This window comes from Galleria mellonella, unplaced genomic scaffold (assembly GCF_026898425.1).
Source record: "Galleria mellonella isolate WM207_F2 unplaced genomic scaffold, CSIRO_AGI_GalMel_v1 utg87, whole genome shotgun sequence".
NCBI lineage: Eukaryota > Metazoa > Arthropoda > Insecta > Lepidoptera > Pyralidae > Galleria > Galleria mellonella.
Genome location: NW_026442166.1, coordinates 3,907,648 through 3,930,000, shown reverse-complemented (window position 1 = coordinate 3,930,000; position 22,353 = coordinate 3,907,648). Strand labels below are relative to the sequence as shown.

The 22,353-nt window shown below is 33.4% G+C and overlaps 2 protein-coding genes across 3 annotated transcripts in view; one reads left to right on the top strand and one right to left on the bottom strand.

Moving 5' to 3' along the window:
- The window catches only part of LOC113510909 (V-type proton ATPase subunit C), an 18,697-nt gene extending 7,735 nt beyond the window's left edge, over window positions 1–10,962 (bottom strand). Inside the window, exons 1-4 of one of the 2 annotated variants that reach the window (XM_052902146.1) lie at window positions 10,861–10,962; window positions 9,973–10,109; window positions 9,287–9,388; window positions 6,789–6,840 (exon numbers count right to left, since the gene is read on the bottom strand). In XM_052902146.1, coding sequence (XP_052758106.1) covers window positions 6,789–6,840; window positions 9,287–9,388; window positions 9,973–10,109; window positions 10,861–10,867 — 298 coding nt within the window. In that variant the 5' untranslated portion in view covers window positions 10,868–10,962. Of the gene's footprint in view, window positions 1–6,788; window positions 6,841–9,286; window positions 9,389–9,972; window positions 10,110–10,546; window positions 10,704–10,860 lie in introns of those variants that run through there. The other variant, XM_052902148.1, reaches the window with a different exon arrangement.
- A 908-nt stretch (window positions 10,963–11,870) lies between these two features.
- Window positions 11,871–16,092, top strand: LOC113510910 (probable 39S ribosomal protein L24, mitochondrial). The gene is made up of 6 exons (XM_031911301.2): window positions 11,871–12,036; window positions 12,112–12,287; window positions 13,071–13,188; window positions 13,793–13,933; window positions 14,909–15,040; window positions 15,872–16,092. Exons 1-6 carry the CDS (start codon window positions 11,941–11,943, stop codon window positions 15,968–15,970), a joined length of 762 nt encoding a protein of 253 aa, XP_031767161.1. The 5' UTR covers window positions 11,871–11,940; the 3' UTR covers window positions 15,971–16,092.
- Window positions 16,093–22,353: the final 6,261 nt, after the last annotated feature.

Here is a 22,353-nt window from a genome sequence, read left to right as displayed (position 1 = left end):
TATTCTTGTCGAACCTTGTTTATTTTACAGATGGCAACCCTACAGATAAAGTCAGTCTTATTAGCAAAAAAAAAAAAAAAATAGCAATATATACAGTTTGCAAAACAGGTATAATCACTCTTTTTTTTTATTTACAAATAATAATATGTAGTAGTACCTACACTTAAGTATGAGTGATATGGATACCGATCCGATATCTATATATTGGGTTCCTCTGGACATTGATGGCGGGAAAAAGGCTATCACCCATTTACGATAGGTTATCTATTTTCAAATATGTCAAAATCTTTTATCCAATTTTATTTTTAGAATTCTTTTTTACAACACAGGGGGCAAACGAGCATGCGGCTGGCCTGATGGTAAGTGACTACCGCCGCCCATGATCACCCGCAACACTAATGGCATTGCAGATGTGCTGCCGGCCTTTTAAAAAGTAATATGCTCTTTTCTTAAAGGTTATGACATAACATTTGAAGTTATGAAGGATAACAGACTTTTAACATATACGTTATGGGCCCAGTAAATAGATATTGTAACTGAAATATATAGATATCGCTATATATTGCCCAACCCTGGCTACACCTATTCGCAGTAGTACTACAGTATTATTAGTAAGTCGCGCGATGTATCAAATTAACTTCTGCGTGTAGTGTATATAGTTCGATGACCTTGTACTTGATAATTATGACAGATTCCGTTTAGTTGAAGCAGTTATAACGAATCTTGTCAAACACAAACTCCATTCCAAAATACTTGGACATGATTGTTTATGGCGCGAACTATTTTTTTTTTAATAGTTTAAATTGAAAGTGTTAAGGTTGGAAATTCTGAAAATATAATTAACCGATTCAATAATTATTCGAGTACAAATAAATAATTCATATTATAATAAATGTAAAGAAATATTTTCATTTTCGCCAAGTCATTCGGAATGGTACATACATGTAACATCACACGTCGTTTGGTGTCTATGTAAAATATAATATCATAAATTATTTCCATTTAGCTTTTAATGAATCTAGACTAGAGGTTCCTGATTCCTAAAATTTCTTACATAATCGCACACAATTTTAAAAACTAAGTAGGTAAATTAAAAATTACGTACTGATACATACGTATTTTTTATACGGAACCACTGATCTAGACCATATCGGTCACGTTTAGTAGTTAATAAATTGGATAGAATTTATTTAAAAAAAAAAGAACTTCGTGTCCCATCGGACTACAAAATAAAATTGGACTTAATGATATTAAAATTAAGGTCCTGTTTTATAAAACATTTATCAATTATGTATTATGAAAACATTTAAAAATCAACTTTATTACGAGTAATTTTAAGCGCAAGTTTATTTCTTTTAGTCCAAAGGTGTTGATAAATTCACTTTCACACAACACTTAAATTGTCGTATTGTCACATTTCACACACACACACACACACACACACATACACGCACACAATATAAACAGGACACGGTGTGTGAATCGACACCTTAATGTAAAGAGGTATAACTTAAAAATAATAATTTTCAACTGTGCTTAAACGAAAAAAAAAATAAGCTAGTCATCTAAAAAAAAAAACTTAATTTTAGTATAACTACATATTAACTAGCAACAAATGTGCATTCGTACAATATATCAATACACTGACATGACTAACATAACATTATTAAAAAAAAAAACTTAAAACTAAGTACATGCAATATCAAATAATCATGCGAAATAATACATGCTTTGTCTTATACGTGAAATACATAAAACTACACATTTAATCGATGCAAAGCTAAATAAATACTCATATCATATCAGATCACTACTCAGTCCAAACATTATACGATATGAATGTCAAATTAATCAACTAATGTCGAGGTTAGGTGACCATAGAGTTGGCGCGACGCCAATTTTTTTTCCTCCCAAGGTAGTAACTATACGCGATACATAAAACCATAACTAAATTGGCAACCTTAAATTGTTTTAAGGTAAACAATATTTGTTGTTGTTTTTTTTTTCATCTAATTCTTTGTACACGATTACACGATGCGATGTGTTGAGTTCTTACGCGAGCCAAACGAATTAAATGGCGTCATTTCAGACAGAGATGTATTGATAGGTTAATTATACATGTTTCCTACATTTCTTTAATGTCTTAACAGCTTATATACATTGACAGACAATATCACCATCATTTAGGGGCGTGGGCGAAACTTAGAACTGCTAGTATAGCGAAAAATATTTTTTTTACAAAAAATGTAAATAAATCCGCGTGCCACGAAGCCACTAAGATTGCGCGGCAGTGGGCGGTGACCCGAATCGGCCACGCCTTACACAGCCTCTGCCATTATAATTTCAACCCATACATTGTCCACAGGTGAATAAAGGAACAATATAAAAATTCCAAATCTTGACTTGCTGTAATTAGATACAGAACTATACCATCTTGCTATGTAACCGCAAATAAAAATATTTTAATTTAAAAAAAAAAACATAATTTTTTGATAATATTAAATATGCCTACTACACCATTGATAATGACATGTTATTTGTTATATTAATGTAAAGATATATCTTAAAGAATAATATATTTTTTTAAATATAACATAAAAAAAAATCAAATAAAAAGTTATTGCACTTTCACACTGCGATCAAGGTTACGAACTTACATTGTGTTTGAATAACATCTATTTATAGCTTTTACTAATAACAAACGCTGACCTAGAATGCTTCCGTACTCCGACTGCAAACCTATGTAAGTCAATAATTGTAAATTTTCTTAAAATTATTATTATAAATAATATTACAGAACAAAACACAACATTGACAATATTAAATAGATAAATAAAGCAAATTAAAAAAAAAAAAAAGTATATAACATTAACTTGAAAAGCTAAGTGAAGTACACTTAAGTGGTCAAGCGTCTACGAGAGCATTTCTCGACATTTTATATTTTCATGTTCAAGAAATGCTTAGTGTTAAAACTACACATTTTGGATAGCATTTTAAAAATTTAAAGCTACACTTGCATACGTTGTGTGGTATCAGACGTACTCCTTGTGCAACCTTTCACTTAAACAAATATGCTTGGAGGCACAGCGTCACCCTAAACTTTTAATAAGTACACGAAACATGAGAGAGACAACAGAAAAATTCAGGATAGCGCTCCAAATAGAGTACATACGGCCAGCGCCATCTGCTGTGTAAAAGAGGAAAATAAACGAAGCTTGGTGTATACAAAAACGAAGTGTGAAGTGAGGAAGAAGAAGAATAAACGCAATCACTGCCGTCACATTTGAATTTGATGTAATTTACGCGACTCTAAATACAGACAGGCAGCGCTGTACGCATTATATTAGGCCTATGAAGTACGGTTTAAGTGTTTACACTGGGCCTACCGGGATTAATATAGCGAGTTTTTGAGACCATTCACTATACAATGTTTTTATACAAATGAACAAACTTATAACGTAATATTTCACTCAGTATCCAGTAAATAGCCTCAAACTCGTTCAGAATGTGTCAGCATTCAGATTTGTTATTTCCTAGACCTTGCGTTAGCACGTGATGAGGCCGTTCCTCTTCCTCCTCCTCGTCCCATCGCGGCGAACTCCGTCCGCTTGAGGGTTGCGAAGGCTGGGAGGCCTCGCATTCAGAATGTTCTCGATGCTCGCATGGCCAGCAGCCATGATGCTCAGAGAAGGCCGAATCGCACACGGGTGAGGTAGGCGTGGGGGGCGGTTCACCCCCTCCAGGATCCGCGTACGAGTCGATGCCTAAAGTCGGCAGATTTTTTGTTGTGGCAACTGAATTAGGCGTCCATTAGGCTTTTTTTACATTAGCTTTATATATATTCAGTTCTCTTTGCTGTCGCTGCCAACCGTGAATAACGACAATAGCTGCATCGCATTAAATTAATCGACGGGAAACAATCTCATTTCTGTTTTACGTCAGCCGTAAAAAGCTATTTGAATACTGTTTACGCTCTTGTTCCCAATAAATATTACGTAAACTACAAAAATCATTCCCGTCGAATGGATCGTTAAAACATCTCGCGTATACTGTTACATTTTATTAATAGTTAGACACCTCACTTTTTACGTAGTTAAAATAACAGGACAGTATTAGGAAGGAGCAAAATAAAAAAATATATAATTATACAAAATAAATTATGACATAATATAAATAAGAAAATGTAAAGAAGCGCAAAGCATAAGACAAAATTTTTAAGCTTGTCATGGCTAAGCTATGAATGTCTTGTGAGGCAGTGATTGCGATTATCTATGGGCTATGAAGATATAAATATCTTATAATATCAAACCTATAACACATCTGTGCAGTAAGTTACATTTGATCGAGAGCTAACGATTATATATATATATTGAATACACAACATGTGAACTTACAACTAAAACATTGTTAACCTTATACATTAAAAAAAAAATATACATTTTTCATTTTATGATAAAATGATTCACATTTTCACGAAACGATTGTGATTTTTCTAAGTATACAGTTAATGTTTAAATTAGCTAATAGGAAACGAATAGTAAATAGAAAATTCAAATACGAGAAAATGCGAATCAAACAATATCAAATCTGTAATTATGAAATATTTTGCAGCTAATGAACAATAATATCTAAAAACTTTAATCATTCAACGTGCGTAAAGAAAATGTTACATTCTAAACCACGTTATTGTCATAATAACATATCACACTGTGATTTTTTCGTACAACTGTGATTTTTACAATTATAAACAATTGAAAACATTTATACGCTAAAGAGGACTGAGAAAATTATAACATGTACAATTTAACAATTTATTGATGTTCCAAGAAATGAAATAATATTTATATTATTGCATGAATTACGACGACGACCAATACCCAGTTTAATATGCAGTTTTTGTAGTAATAAAATAATAATAATACAAAATAGTACGTGGTGCTGAAAACAATAAAATTTACATAGACGAATACGTTAACCTATTTTGGACTTTAAATTACAAGTATAAAGTATTATATTAAAAAAAAAGAGAGAGAGATAGCTGGACAGCTTAAATATATATATATTTCTCGCGTATTTAAAGCGACAAATAAGCTAGCACAATAAAATCGAAGCTAACATACACTACAAGTATTACTCACTTCCGCAAACTTTTTTCCATTTTTCAGACACTGAAATGCAATGCCAAATACTAACAGTCTTAGTATATATGTATATATACAATTCAAATGGTAAATACACGTGATATATGTGAAAATATAATTACGACATATGAAAATTTAAATGTGTATCGATCCAAATTTGATAAATGTGTTCACCTATTTAATATACAGGCTGTATATCAATTAACTATTTATAATATTCATAGATAGAGATGGATATATATATATCCCATGAAAAATATATAAACTGTGATTATAAAAAAAAAAATCGAAATATTTCGTATTCCAATCGTTCTATGTCCGAATTTCTCTACGAATACGTGGAAAAGTCATTAATAATTTAACTAAAACATCAACGCCATGAACGACATAGGGCAAATCACCAAAGATCGTAGTGTCACAGGTTTTTCTGCCTGAAAAATCCTATCTTTCAACGCCATGAAAGTTTTTGTGATTGATTTACGGAACGGATTAAACTAAAATGCAACATATATATATAGTGTTTTTACCATACATTTCAGTACAACTATTTACATTTCACACATTAATAAGATGCAATGTGCAAAGGTTCGATACCGTCATAGTGTCAACGAACCTCAAATCTAAATTAATACATTCGAACAAACACTGTCCACTCAACATTCTTAGCCTTCAAACAAGACGTAGATAGCTAACGAATCTTACTTAAATTATTTATTAATTATTTTTTCATAAAAGTGATTGTCTCAAATTTTGAGTATGTACGCTCAAAATTATTGAGAACTCGAAGATTCGTTAACGTTGTATATATATAGGTGACATTATATACATAATTAGTGCTTGATGTTATAAAAATCGTGATTACTGTGAGATAAATGAGTGTTATTGTGTGATAATGTTTAAATTATAAATAAAAAAAAAGTAATAATAAAAGAAACATTCATTGATATAGTGCAATTGATAATTGCAACAAAATATAACACAATAATTAAAATAAATTAAAAGTACACATTGCTTACTTGTATAATCATAATAAACAGTGTTGTTATAAATAAATTACATGCAAAATATTTTAAATGTGTTAACAGAACAAAAAAATAATAATAATAAAAAAAAAAGAATAACACAGAGGAAGAACAGAAAATAAGAATAGATAATTTAATAAACCACCGAAATTGAGCGACACATGCTTAATTTTTCGCACTACTCTGTGCTTTTATTTTATATTCATTTCTACATCAGTCCATTCTTTTCTATGTATAATTAAAATTAGTTTTCTCATGCTAGCAACGTCATGGACCTTCAATGCAGTCTATAATCCTCCACTAGAAAGATTTATCATGCCTTCATAATAATTTATACTCTAACTTCCTTTAATGTCATGCAAAATTATATTAAATCATCATTTTATTTTTTTTAAATACACTTTATTTATTTCCTTGCTTCTGAAGAACTAATTTTATGTTCGTTTTATTAAAGATTTTTCAATATATTGTATGTAAAACAGAACAATGGCACTAAACAATGTCAATAAATTAATATTCATACTCAATTATATTTATTTTAATAAAAATTAACATTCAATAACGAAATAAATGTTTAGTGCCATAATTAATAAAAATTACACCAAAATTTAAAATTTGTACTTACTGTTGTTTGCCATCAGGTTTTCGTGGAGTTTATCACGTTGATCTTCTAGTACCTGTGAGAATAACAAAACTATGTTGAAATAACAATAATAAAATTAATATACTTATCAAAAAAAAAAATTCTGTAAGTGGGATTAATTTTTTTTACTGGCAATATTAAATAACCAACAGTTATCATTGTACATTTTTTTTTGTTTAATTTATAATGGTTCTCAATTTAAATTTCTTTTTACTTTGTATGTTACATAATATGATGGCCTATTGTAAACCATTTACATTATTGTTTTTGATAAATATCATTAATAAATAAAAAATAAATCGAAATATGGTAGTTTGTTCACATATGACAGAGATTTTTGGATATTTGCTATATTTATAAACGTTTTTACAAGTTAATATTAGTTAAAAGTAAGAGTTCTACAATATTTTAAACCAATACAAGTTAAAATTTATTTATCTATACTTAATTTTAATTGAAGATTACTGTACAATAACACTTTATTGTACAGTAGTCTTCAATTGTAGGATACAAAGTTTTTAAGAAAAGAATGAGTACAATGGCACACTTAAACTGTATGGTAAAAGGAATTTTGCAGTCAACCTTTGAATGTCTGACAGAAATTGTGAATTGGTGGAGACAAAAAAAAATAGCAAATTAAAAAAAAAATAGTAAAATAATAAATGTTACAGATACTACACTTATACTCATACTTATGTTTAGATAAGAAAAAAAAATATTGATTAACTAGTCAAAATTATCTTCACATCCCATATACGATACAAAGGTCGCCATAACGTTTGCAGCATTTCATTTAGGTTACAAATATAGTTTAGGTAAGCAAGAAGCTATTAGGGTGTTATTCAATATTAACACAGAAAATATCATAGGTCACGCAATATGGGCGCGAAAATGTAGGCATAATGGCGGGCGAATCAATAACTTTCAACTTGTCTAATTTCTTTTTTAATGCGTGAAAACCGAATGGTAACCCCGCCTAGCATAGTCGGTATACGCTGAGCACCAGTGAGATGACAGATGAGGATGAAAGCAAGACAGTTGACCTATCGTGATGAATTCAACAATAGTTAACCAGGATGGTATTCAGGCGGAACCGCGTTTAGGTCGACCCTACAGGGTATATTACTAGCAACAGGACTGATACTTATTATATGGCTGTTGGTAATAAGCCCTACCCCTCTCTTGTCTTGGATTACACCAGATTAACTCCCAGTTTAGACGTGTTTGCAACAAAGAATACTTAATCGTTTTGGCACAGGAAACAATCAGAATGGAAGGGTTTTCAATAATTTTAGTTTTTTATTAACGGTTTCAGTAATTTCACAATTTCTTGTTTTTTTCTCACGTCTGTTACCACTCATTGTTCTGTCACTAAGCAGCTGCTCCATTGTCACAGTTAAAAAAGCAGTTATATTACAAGGTATTGAGGTGTAACACCTTAGTCCTCAGGAATATTACAACAACACATAACAACATAACATGACAACACATTAATACAATGAGTGTCACAATATATTTAATAATGTCCATGGTGCTCCACTCATCCAATGAGATCAAAAGAGTTGCGGATGCATTATGACTCAGAATAACAAGGAATAGGAGATAATTAAAACATTGTTCCACAAAACAAAATAACAGACTTCCATTTTCTTTTTTGTGATTGCATGACATGGAACCACATGTTTTATTTATGCAACTTCGAATGGCAAACAAGCTGACGGCCCACCTGATGGAAAGTATTAACCATCGCCTATAGACATGAGCAGTACCATGGACATAACAGAGTACACTGTTTCGTCCATGATATCCCCCATGCGTTGCCATTCCTAAGGACTCAGGTGTTACTCCTCTGTACCCTGTTAATTCACTGCAATATCCCACCCTTCAAACCAAAACACAGCGATACAAACACAACTGCTTTACAGTATCTCGAAAGATGGTAATTTGTTCAAGAGTATGTTTGTTACATAAAAAAACTACAATCAAATTGAGAACTTCCTGCTTTTTTAATTTAGTTGAAAATGGACGACACTGCAAAGTCTTTGTTTAAAAGACATGTTGACCCAGCAAGTGTTGTACAGAATATTTATTAATCATCTAATAGGATAATAAAGGTTTTTTTTTTTCAGTTAAAAACAGTTGGTGCTGTTCATGTCTATAGAGAACAGTTGTCTATTTTTATAAGCTGGCCCAACAAACATTGTTTCACTTACCATAGTGGTAGGAGATACATTTTTTCATCAGGATAAAACTTTCCTATGGGTGTAATAAGAGGCAACTAAGGGACCTTAGTGATCAAGGGATAAGCAGCAGCATGCCTCTTAAAACATCTCTAAAAGCCTAACTGCAGTTGCTAACCTGTCTGCCAAATGTGGTAACTACTGGCAAAACTCCTCTTATAGGGGAGGCTTACGTTCAGCAGTGGACAATTAATAGCCGATATAATAATAATAATAAAGATGGTCTTAAACAGTACTAACCTCACCGAGGTACTGCGCCACTTTTCTGGTGACACTTTCAACGAAGCCATCTAGCTTACCAAGGTCATCGGACAGGCCAACTAATTGATCCAGTGTCCCCACCTGGAAAGCAAATATTTTACATTTGTGAATGTGGGAATAAATTAATGGATTTTTTTTATTTATTGCACAGATAAAAAAATATAATTAATAATCACTTTATACTCATAATTTCTTTCTATTCATAATAATAATGCTACTAAAACAACAAAGAAAGAATACTGAAATAAAAAATGTTTTGTTTTTTTTCATTCTCTTTTTCCTCTTACAGAGAAAACCCATCCTCTATAGAAATATTGAATGTAAAAAATTACTTATTGATATGTAGTAAATACTTAAAAATATTTTATATAAAACATCATATTCAAAATAATTTAATATGTATTACTTTATGACATAAATTTTATATTTTAGTTTTTAAAATTAATATATATTTATTAGATGTACATTTTTATATATTTATTTAGTTAAAAATTATTTTTTAATCAACCTGCGAAGTAAATTATATTGATTTTATAATTTCACAAATGTACATTTATATACTTAATTTAGTAGACTTAAATTACTGAAATTAATATACATTTTTAATAATTTAACTAAATATAGTTTCTTTTTTTTAACTTTAGTATGTTTAATAATTAACTCACCTTAAGGTCAGGGATAGGGAATTTGTAGTTGACACTGAGGTTGCCAGACTTAGTGGCATTATTTAGGGTGTCCCATGTCTGCTGGCAGGTCTTGTCGCCCGGGGCGCTAATAAGCCAGTACTCAGACATTATCGGTACTGAAACATTCACATTTACCTAATCAAATAAAACCCCCTACGCTACTAATCATATAATGATTACTTAAAAATATACACGAACCTTAAAACTACATTTCTATCAAGTAACAAATTATTTAGTTTGGTGAAAAAATCGATTTTTCAAATTCAGAACGCTACTGCTAGACCTTGGCGATCGGAAGCAAGAAGCAATCTGATGTTTTGACACAAATTACACGGCAATGGAGCAACGTAGTGAATCAATATCGGGTAGGGACGGCTGGCGCCCGCCTGGCGCTCAGACATCCTGGCGCCAGATCCCTATTATCCCAAGAAATACACCCCCAAACCACCCTACATTTACAGTCACTCGTAACTTTTGACACTTAAGTCGCGCGCAATATCTTTTTAGTACATCTCTGTGCACTATACACAAACCAACATATCACAATACTCACCTGTAACTTAAATATTAATGCTGTTTTATAATAATTTTTTGAAACAGCAAATAATTTGGCGAAATCACAAGACAATTCGGGACTAGCCCTGTAGCGCCATGAAAATTCACGTGACGCTGTGCTGCCACCTATAACAACTGGTACTGTATTGGACAGCTGATTTACGTCAATTGTCTATGGACAACAACATTTTCACAATTTTGAACGAGTTCACAAAGTTTTATAATATATTAAAACTTTTATAACTTAAATATTCCTAACTTATGATAATCATTTAAAGTAAATTTTGAATTAAAAATAAATAATATACTTACAAATCATATTTTGACAATTTTGTTTTGAGTGATGTGACAAACTTGAAGTCTTGAAGTTGAAAAACTAGCCAATCTACCTGAAGTAGCTTATTTTAATTTATCCTAATAAATTGTTTAGAGTTACCAACTTCGAAAAATATTTTACCATATATCGAAACACCTATATAATATCAAAATAATTTATGATTATAAAAATGGATCACACAACTCTTCACTATACCAAAAACACTCCTTGCATTTAATGTTTTATGATTATTATTTATATATTTATTATTATTATTATATTATTGTTATAAAAAAAGGAATATCAGAATACCAAAAAATGCCATATTAATTTAAAAGCCGGACATGCCTTATAAATATGGAAAATTTGAAAATTATTATTTTTCGAGTCATGACTAATAAATAAATTAATATTTCATTGGTAAATTTTTATTTTTACGGATTCTATCCTGTATAAATAAATGACGCGAAATCAACCACCTTAACGAACATAATTAATAGATTCATATAATACTTGTTTTCACCCTAATATAATGGAAAAAAAATTAGATATTGTTCAATCCTTTTCAGGGTTACTATTAAAATAATGTATAAAATATTGCCATTTAAAACTTAATTTCAAGATGTAGTTAGGAGTGTATAATATATAGTAATATCTATATATTTTAGTTCCAATATCTATATACTGGTCCAATAACATGTTAAAAGTCTATTATCGAATAATAATTTTTGGATAACAGGCTTATAACATATTCGAAAATAAATATCCGACCGATATTGGTGATATTGAAATGGGCGTTACCTTTTTTTCGCCATGAATGTATAGAGGAACCCAATATATAGATATCGGATCGGTATTTATATTACCAATACTTAGTCGTAGTTTAATATTAATAAAAATATTTTATAATTACAGTAAAAACAAAATTCAGGAAGGTACTACTATACTCAATCTATGAGTTTCTGCCATGTTTTCATAGATGTAGTAGTAATTACTTGCTCTTTGCTGAACATTGACAGCACCCAATCCAATCTGACATTTACATATTACGGGATCTATTATTCTATTTGGTAAAAATGCGAATATTTAGTTATTTATCAAAGAAAGTGGGTGATCTCACTGTTAAATATTCAAACCTTCCTGAATCCTATATAAAGAGAAGTTATGAACAGGTATGATAACAATTATATAAATTTTTTTGCTTGTTAATAATCATAACCTCAAATTTTGTTTTTGTTCCTTTTCAGGTATATTGGAAGAATCCAACTGGTTACCCACAGTATCCCAAAGCCCAGGTGGCACGTAAGAAGTTCCGTTTTACCACAAATAGACCATGGACTGGTCACTTCAGACAGCAAAATGATGTTGGTGTTCATAGAAAAAAAGTGTTTGTAGAGCCAGTTGGGGAGTGGAGTTTTTTCAAGTAATCATATATTTTTTTTCAGTTAATTTTAAGTGATATTTAATAATATGTCATATGCACTTGTGAAAAAGAAAATATTAGTTTTAGAGCATTCCACACACTCATAAACATCAGCTGTCCATATAGGTTTATAGTCAAATACATGTAGTATTTTTATTATATTTATTCGCCTTAGAATGCTCCTAATAAGACATCGCAAATCACCCTGTGATATCTATGATGCCCTCATTCATTACTGTTTCTGAGCACTTATGCTCCAAATCCTGCAACTTCACTGCCATTAAATTTAATCATATTTATATTTATATTAACAGTATAAATATGGATTTAACAGAGCTTTTCATGTAGATAATGTTTGTACAACGCCCTCTAGTAAAACTTATACTTTCATGAATGAAAATACTTTTTATATATTTTTGATTCAATATTGACATGAATAATTTCAGCTTTTTTTTCTAATTAGTTCCATTAGGAACAGAATGACCATGTTGCCTAGTCTTTGGTTTTGATTTAACAATATTTGCAGTTATCAATTTCATTTCAGTGTCCAATTCAAATTTCTTTAGTAAATTTTTAAAGTACAATTCTTTAATAATAATAAATAATTAAAATATTTATTTAATCAGACTACATAAGGCCCATTTTGTTAGTTATAAATGGACTTAACCTATGTTAGTAAATGAGCGGTCATGACTCTTGCATTAGTTGAACTTAAATTTTTCATTTGGTTTTGTAAAATTCCTTTTTATTTTACTCAATTTTCCTTATTTTTTTGTATTTCAGAGGTGATAGAGTAGAAGTAATGGTTGGCAAAGACAAAGGAAAACAAGGCATTGTCAGTCAAGTGGTACAGGAACGTAATTGGGTATTCGTGGAGGGGCTCAACACACATCTCCGTATTGTTAGTATAATTTTATCTACTTGTTTGTGTTTAACTATGGTATCAATCTCATTGAGCCTATTTATTATCTTTTTATCTCATGGGAATATCATGAAATCTTAACTAGATTCCTTTTTGGTAAAAAAAATGATGTTCAATCTTTTAACTTTTTAACAGTAACTGAGTTGTGTTTTTGGGAGAGATTATTGTTAAGTATAGGCATTAGTAGTCCCATAGCTAAGAATACGATCTCTTCCTTTTATCCTTCATCTTGGGCGCAGGACTCACAGAAGTGACTTCTATATTTGTTAGTGTGCGCAGTAAGTTCCAGTTTTTTCCAGCTGAGACTGTTTGATGCAACATTGTTTCGTCTATTTACTTCTGTGTTGTTCTAGGATCATGTTATGAAAATGCTAGCAATATTCTATGAATATTATTCCATAATATAACTGGATGCAGATGAGTCAGGACCGTGCCTTATGGCTGTCTATAGGGGAGGCCTATGTTCAATAGTGGACAGATAATGGCTGGTATGATAATGATAACTATAAAAAAATGCAATAGAATTGAGAACATTTTTCTTTTTGATACTGGTTAAACATACAACTTCTTTTGTAATTTTCAGGTGGGTAAAGACAAGAATTTCCCCGGAGTGACGGTCCAGTCAGAGGCTCCGCTCCTTGTCACAACTGATGTGAAACTTGTAGACCCAGAGAATTTGAAGCCAACTGAATTTGAGTGGAGATATACTGAGGAGGGGGAGAAGGTATTTATGAGACCTTAATGAGCTTCACAGGCCAGGGAAATTTTATTTCTAGACATTAAAAAAATATTAACTTATTGATAAAAATGTAAAATATCCGATAAAACTATTTTAGCTATTGAACTGTTTTGTCTCTTTCTTTTTCTTTCTGTTAGTAATGGAGACTAAAAATCCCATTGCTAGCAATACACCCAACCAAATCGACCTCGCGGTTCTCCCATGATTAATTCCCTGGAAACTATCATGATTAATTCTTCATGATGAATTCATCATGATGGGCTAACTGGCCTGTTTTCATTCTCATTTATCACCCTTCACTGGTGCTCCGCCAGCGTATCCCGTTAGCGCAGGCGGGGTTATCATACCATTTTTATTCTACAAAAAAAAAAACTCGTTATAGAGTCTAGCGCACAGTAGAGATGTATACAAGAAGTATTTATCTCACCAGAGGGAGACATTGTACAAAAGTCGATTGCTTGGATACCTCTATCCCATTCGTGTTTCAACCGTGAAGCAGTTGTGTTTGCATGGCTGTGTTTTGGTTTAAAGGGTGGGATATGGCGTAAATTTACTGGGTACAGAGGAATAACACCTGAGTTCTCAGTAATGGCAACGCATGGGGGGAATCATGGGCGAAACAGTATACTCTGTTATGTCCATGGTACTGCTCAAGTCTATAGGCGACGGTTACCACTTTCCATCAGGTAGATCGTCAGCTTGTTTGCCATTCTAAGTTGTATAGAAAAAAAAATATATACAGAATGTGCATATACAAAAGGCGGCCTTATCGCTAAAAGCAATCTCTTACAGACAACCTGGCATAAAGAATGGATAAGTACAGAGAGAAAGATAGATGGCGCAAGTCAGACACAGTAAATACATAAAAGGAATCAAACAAAATGCAAAATATTCTAAATATAAAAATAAGATTACAATAAATAAATATACATATATAACATACATATTATTTATTACCAGGTGCGTGTATCTATGACAAGTAGCCGCATCATTCCCATACCGAAATCAGCTGAGGAGACCATAGATTACAAGAGCAAGGAGTTGTATGTGGCCAATCCCGACAAGGATACAGAGGCTGATGTTGTTACTAAGGTATATTGTTGATTGCCTATGGTATGGGCGTGTGATCACCCTTTCCATTTTCTCCATAAACTCTCTTTTGCCAACTTTCTTCACTTATTCTTAAGAAGATAGCATTTTATAAAATACTTTTTAGAGATATAATTTTTTCTGAAGACTCGAAATCAAAAATGTTTACTGAAATTAGACAGAAATTGTACTAGTTAAAAATTATCTTTAAAAGTATCCTTATTTCTTAACTTATAGGTACAAATTTATTTATTTATTTAAACTTCAATGCACAGTGAAATTCTATGTACATTTGACGGATTTAACACCGAACGGTGTTCTCTACCAGTCGATTATTGGGCGAACAGAGAAATATTTAGGCGGTGTATTATTTAATGAATGTATTAATATATTGTAAATATATAATTAGACTAATATAAACATACACATAATATGTTAAATAAATAAATATATAAATATAATAAATGCGTACATAAAATATTACTATAATAATGCAGTAAAAGCTCTTTATTTGCGGTGTATACGTTCCGTATAAATACCGCGAATACAGAAACCGTGAATATAGAAAGCCGAACCACTTATACAGCGGCGAGACAGCATTTGACAACATACTTTAGGCGTAGTTGTGTAGGTCTGTTTAAATTTTTTATAAGTCCACTTCCCGACGTCTTTACAAAGGATACAGGATCCTTTTTATTAATATGTACCGATTAGATCCGCGAATATAGAAATTTTTAGCCGCACATATAGGAATTGAGTCGCAATTTTTTAATCCGCGAATCAAGGAAGCGTGAATAAGGAAAATTTACTGTATACTGCTATATATGGTTACAGATAACGTTCGAGCCAAAACTGCGTACATTTGAAATGGATATCATGGAAGCAATGGGCATCAAAGAAGACAGAGTGCCAGCCAAGTCCTACTGGTATTAAACTATTATACGAGAAATTAGAAAATAAAATTATTATGTATAAAATAAATTACATGTAAATAATTATTGTTGTTGTTAACAGGCCTCATAGATGATAGATAATATAGTGTGCTGTAAAATTTGTATTTTATTTTTATCTTCACGCTAAGTCCCTAACGGGGTAAGTAGAGAGATCAAAATACTTTTTTTTTTATAAGACTTAGAATGGCAAACAAGCTGACGGCCCACCTGATGGAAAGTGGTAACCGTCGCCTATAGACACGAGCAGTACCATGGACATAACAGAGTATACTGTTTCGCCCATGATATCCCCCATGCGTTGCCATTCCTGAGGACTCAGGTGTTATTCCTCTGTACCTTGTAAATTCACGCCATATCCCATTCTTTAAACCGAAACACAGCCATGCAAACACAACTGCTTCACGGTTGAAACACGAATGGGACAGAGGTACCCAAGCAATCGACTTTTGTACAAAGTCTCCCTCTGACTACGATACTTTAAAGAATGGTATATGAAATGGAATTTTTTTGCCGGGGCACCAGTGAGGGATGACAGGTAAGAATGAAATCAGGTCAATTAGCCCATTGCGATGAATTTCACAAGAATTAGACATGATGACTTTCAGGGGAACCGCGTTAGAGGTCGACCTGATAGGTGGTATTAATAGCAATGGGGTCTAACCTCTCCATTACTAATAATCCCTACCATCCACTTCTAATGGTCTTTTTTAAGGGTGAACATGAAATGGTAACCCTGCCTGCGCTATCGGTATACGCTGGCAGGGTACTAGTGAAGGGTGACAGGTGAGAATGAAGGCAAGTTGGCCCATAGCGATCAATTGAACAAGAATTAACCACTGTGGTTTCCAGGGGGAACCGCGTGGAGGTCGACCTGATAGGGTGTATTGCCGGCAATGGGGTTATTAAATTTCAACATTACAATCCCTTTCCCCTACTACTCACTGGTTTTTCACGCTTCCTTTGTAGCATCGGAAGGTTAGTAACTTGAGACGCAAGACAAGTGTACACACAGCACGGTTAAAGCAGTTGGCAAACAATGTTAAATTATAAATTATATATACAAACGATATGAATGTGATAATTTAGAGGGAGATTTTGTACAAAAGTCGATTGCTTGGGTACCTCTGTCCCATTCGTGTTTCAACCGTGAAGCAGTTGTGTTTGCATGGCTGTGTTTCGGTTTGAAGAGTGGGATATGGCGTGAATTTACTGGGTACAGAGGAATAACACCTGAGTCCTCAGGAATGGCAACGCATGGGGGGTATCATGGGCGTAACAGTATACTCTGTTATGTCCACGGTACTGCTCATGTCTATAGGCGACGGTTATCACTTCCCATCAGGTGGGCCGTCAGCTTGTTTGCCATTCTTAGTTGTATAAAAAAAAGTAACAATGAACAAGTAAATGTAAACAAAAATATATAAAAATATAGACATGTCAAAGAGACTTGACGGCTGTTCGTAAAATGTTTTTGAAAACATTCAGATGCGGGTTGAAAATATTTAGCGGATATTTCATTAAAAGTACGACCCATACGGATGAGGGTTTCTTTTAATAGATGATAATGGAATGGTAATCCCGTCTGCTCTAGAGGTTTACGCTGGAAGGGCACTAATGAAGGATAATAGGTGAGAATGAAAAAGCAGGTCAATTAGCCCATCGTGATGAATAGACCTGAAATTCAGCACGATGGCTTCCAGGGGGAACCGCGTGGAGGTCGACCTGACAGGGCAATATTGCTAGTAATGAAACTGATAGCCCACATTACTAACAATCCCTTCCCCCTCCCGGATGAGCGGGTTATAATACGACTTATTCTTATAAATGTTGATGTAGAGTTTGCAAACGTATTTGCTTGTGAGCGTGGATGGTCAACCGTGTATAGATAAAGTTTTTTTTTAATGGGTGATATTGGAATGGTTACCCCGCCCGTGCTATCGGTATACACTAGCGAGGTACCAGTGATGGATGATAAATGAGGATGAAGTAGTAGGTCAGTTAGCCCATTGTGACGATTTCAACAAGAATTGTTCACGATGGTTTCCAGGGGGAACCACGTGGAGATCGACCTAATAGGGCATATTGCTAGCAATGGGGCTGTCAAACTCGATTGCTAACAATCCCTTTTCCACCTTATATAGATATAGTTGCTGGTCCATCCTCATAGTGCGATATCAGAAAGTAGAAGGTGGAATAAGGGAATGAAGTTCCTCTGATCACTTGCCATAGAATAAGCGGTAGAAGGTACTGAGGGAGTCTATGTATCTTTTTTTTTATAACACGGGGGCAAACAAGTATGCGGCTCACCTGATGGTAAGTGACTACCGCCAACCTTGATCACATACAACACTAGAGGTATTGCAAGTGTGTTGCCGGCCTTTTATAAAGGAATATGCTCTTTTCTTGAAGATTGATGATATCTATGTAATTGTGGAGGTTCTGAAGTTTAGCTCACCTCAGCACCTCCCAAGACATGAACAGCTCGTGTCTGCAGAACATCGTGAGCTTGTAGGATTATTAATACATTAACTATTCATTATAATTAGTAGAAAATTAAAAAAAAAATCAGATAACCTTTTTGGTATTTTTTTTTATACAACTTAGAATGGCAAACAAGCTGACGGCCCACCTGATGGAAAGTGGTAACCGTCGCCTATAGACATGAGCAGTACCATGGACATAACAGAGTATACTGTTTCGCCCATTAGATTCGAACTCACGGTCTTTGGGGGTGAATAACTTCGTGTTTCTACCGTGAAGCAGTTGGGTTTGCATGGCTGTGTTTCGGTTTGAAGGGTGGGATATGACAGTGAATTTACAGGGTACAGAGGAATAACATCTGAGTCCTCAGGAATGGCAATATATGGGGGGTATCATGGGTGAAACGGTATACTCTGTTATGTCCGTGGTACTGCTCATGTTTATAGGCGACGGTTACCACTTTCCATCAGGTGGGCCGTTAGCTTGTTTGCCATTCTAAGTTGTATAAAAAAAAAACTAAGGATAGGGCACGATGTTTAACGCTTTACATGGTAATGCATACTAATATAACTGACCTACATTTAAATTTGCACTAAATATCATAATTAACTGCGGCCAATACTTCGATTATCGCTTCCCTATTTTACATTGACCTCGCTTTTAACCTTGGCAGTGACTTTCAAATTATCAGCTGATGATGGAACATACCTGTAAAAATTCTTTAAGCATTGTAGATATGTAATAAGTTTTTATTATAAAAAAAAAAAATATTTAAATAGGTACCTAAAATCCTCAGTGAATTTTCGAACGAATGTGTTCCATTATCAGATTTTTAATATGCATGCCAAAAAAAAGGCCTTGTATTGAAATCAGGTTGATTTTTTGTGGCTGTAAAGGATAAACTCAAAAGAGGATACATACTGGGTACAGAGGAATAACACCTGAGCCCTCAGGAATGGCAACGCATGGGGGTATCATGGGCGAAACAGTATACACTGTTATGTCCGCGGTACTGCTCATGTCTATAGGCGACGGTTACCACTTTCCATCAGGTGGGCCGTCAGCTTGTTTGCCATTCTAAGTTGTATAAAAAAAAAATTATTCGTTTCTAAAATTTTTTTTCATCTTTAGTAAGTCACATTATCAAGCAGTAACATAAAGTATATAGATAGATAGATACTCTTTATTGTTTCCTCCAAAAGATTACAATAGTAAACTTATTATAGTTACAAACAATTACAAGAAATAATCACAATGAGAAAAGAATGGGTGGCCTTATCGCTTTTAAAGCGATCTCTTCCAAGCAACCTTTGGTTGGAGAGGAGTAAATATAAAAAAAAATATATATTATATTTTATTTTTCGTGCGAAGCGCAGGCGAGTCGCAACTTCGCAAGTTTACCTAATAAATGTAATGTGATTTAAAAAATTTAAAATATTTGAATTTAGAACGCGGTAGATAGAAAAAAAATATATTAATTGTGACAAACGGTTTTTATTTGGCGATCCCGTAAGTAGGTATAACTTGTCACAAAAAATAAAGATAAATTACGAGTAAGAATGTTTTTGAAATTACTTGAAAAATAATACTCTTTTTTATGGGATAATAACGATATGGTAACTTCTTCTGTGCTGTCGGTATACACTGACGGGGCAGCAGTGAGGGGTGAGGATTTTTTTTGATGGGCGAAAATGGTATGGTTACCCCGCCTGCGCGGAAGCTTGGAAGACAAGCAACCTTTGGTTGGAGAGGAGTAAATATAAAAAAAAATATATATTATATTTTATTTTTCGTGCGAAGCGCAGGCGAGTCGCAACTTCGCAAGTTTACCTAATAAATGTAATGTGATTTAAAAAATTTAAAATATTTGAATTTAGAACGCGGTAGATAGAAAAAAAATATATTAATTGTGACAAACGGTTTTTATTTGGCGATCCCGTAAGTAGGTATAACTTGTCACAAAAAATAAAGATAAATTACGAGTAAGAATGTTTTTGAAATTACTTGAAAAATAATACTCTTTTTTATGGGATAATAACGATATGGTAACTTCTTCTGTGCTGTCGGTATACACTGACGGGGCAGCAGTGAGGGGTGAGGATTTTTTTTGATGGGCGAAAATGGTATGGTTACCCCGCCTGCGCGGGGGAAAAGGGATTGTTAGTAATGGAGACTGAGAATCCCATTGCTAGTAATATACCCAACCAGGTCGACCTCGCGGTTCTCCCTGGAAACTATCATGGTTTATTCCTGATGAATTCATCATGATGGGTTAACTGGCCTGTTTTCATTCTCATCTATCGCCCTTCACTGGAGCTCCGCCAGCGTATCCCATTAGCGCAAGCGGGGTTTTTTTTATGGGTGAAAATGGTATGGTAACCCCGCCGCTAATGGGATACGCTGGCGGAGCACCAGTGAAGGGCCACTATGTTTTCCACGGGGAATCGCGAGGAAATAAACTTGATAGGTGGTATTGCTGGCAATGGGGCCGCTAGTCCCCATTGCTGACAGTCCCGTATCTCCCCTGAAAAATGATATTAGTCACTATTACTGATAATATTATTGAAACAAAGTTAAAATTAAATAAAAATATGACAAAGAATGTAATCTAGCTACAGCCAAGCTAGATTACATTCATCTGGAGTATATATTTACATATATTGTTGTAACTGTGTTAAAAACGATAAGACTGTTATTAAATAATAGTAGCGAGAGATAGCGGGTCGGTGGGACAGTAATTACAATGGACAGACAAACATGTTTTTTCACATCTACTATAGTTTATTTTAACCCTTCTTTGCATAATGGTGGATATTCAATCATAACATTAAATGCCCAAAAATTATGTACAAAAACAAATTCACTTTAGGTTGATCGTGTCTGGATACCTTTTTAATGTCGATTGGAGAAGAAAAAACATAGCTGTCAAATTTATTTTTTTAACCATTTCTCGTTTAATTTTGAACATGAATTATATATATATATATATATATATATATATATATATATATATATATATATATATATATATATATTTTTATTTTATATTCTTTATATATATATATATATTTGTGTTGTTTCTTTATTAAATGAAGTTTTTTAACCCATGTCTGGGTGTTGTCATAAATGACCTTTTAACTTTTCTTTCTAATTACTACTAGGAACTAACTTCTATTACTAATGGAATGGTAATCCCACCTGTGCTAACACTATATGCTGATGAGGCATCAATGAAAGATGATAGATATGGATGAAAGCAGGTCAGTTAATTCATCGTTATAAATTCCTCAAGAATTAACCACGATGGTTTCCAGGGAGAAGTACGTGATGGTCGACTTGTTTTTTTTTTAATGTATGACAATGGTATAGTAACCCCGCCTGCGCTAACAGTACATACGCTGGGCACTAGTGAGGGATAATATGTGAGATAAAAAGGCAGGCTAGTTAGCCCATTGTGATTAATACAGCTGGAATTCAGCACGACGGTTTCCAGGGGGGACCACGTGGAGGTCTACCTGACGGGGTATATTGCTGGCAAGTGGCCTGGTAGTCCGCGTTACTAATAACCTTTCCCACCCCTTTCGGTCGACCTGATAGGGTATATTGTTAGTATAGTGAGTTTCTAGTCCCTATTACTAGCAACCGCCCTTACTCTCTTGAGTATACCAAGGGTTTTTTATTAACGGATGATAATGGAATGGTAACCTCGCCTGCGCTAACGGTATACACTGGAGGGCCACCAGTGAGGGATGATAGGTGAGGATGAAAAATAAGGTCAGTTACCCTATCGTGATGAATACACAAACTATAATTTCATTCCAACCGTCTGGACGAGTGGCGGTCCTCCACTGTGCGTTTTTCAAGGCACTTTCTCCCACGCAC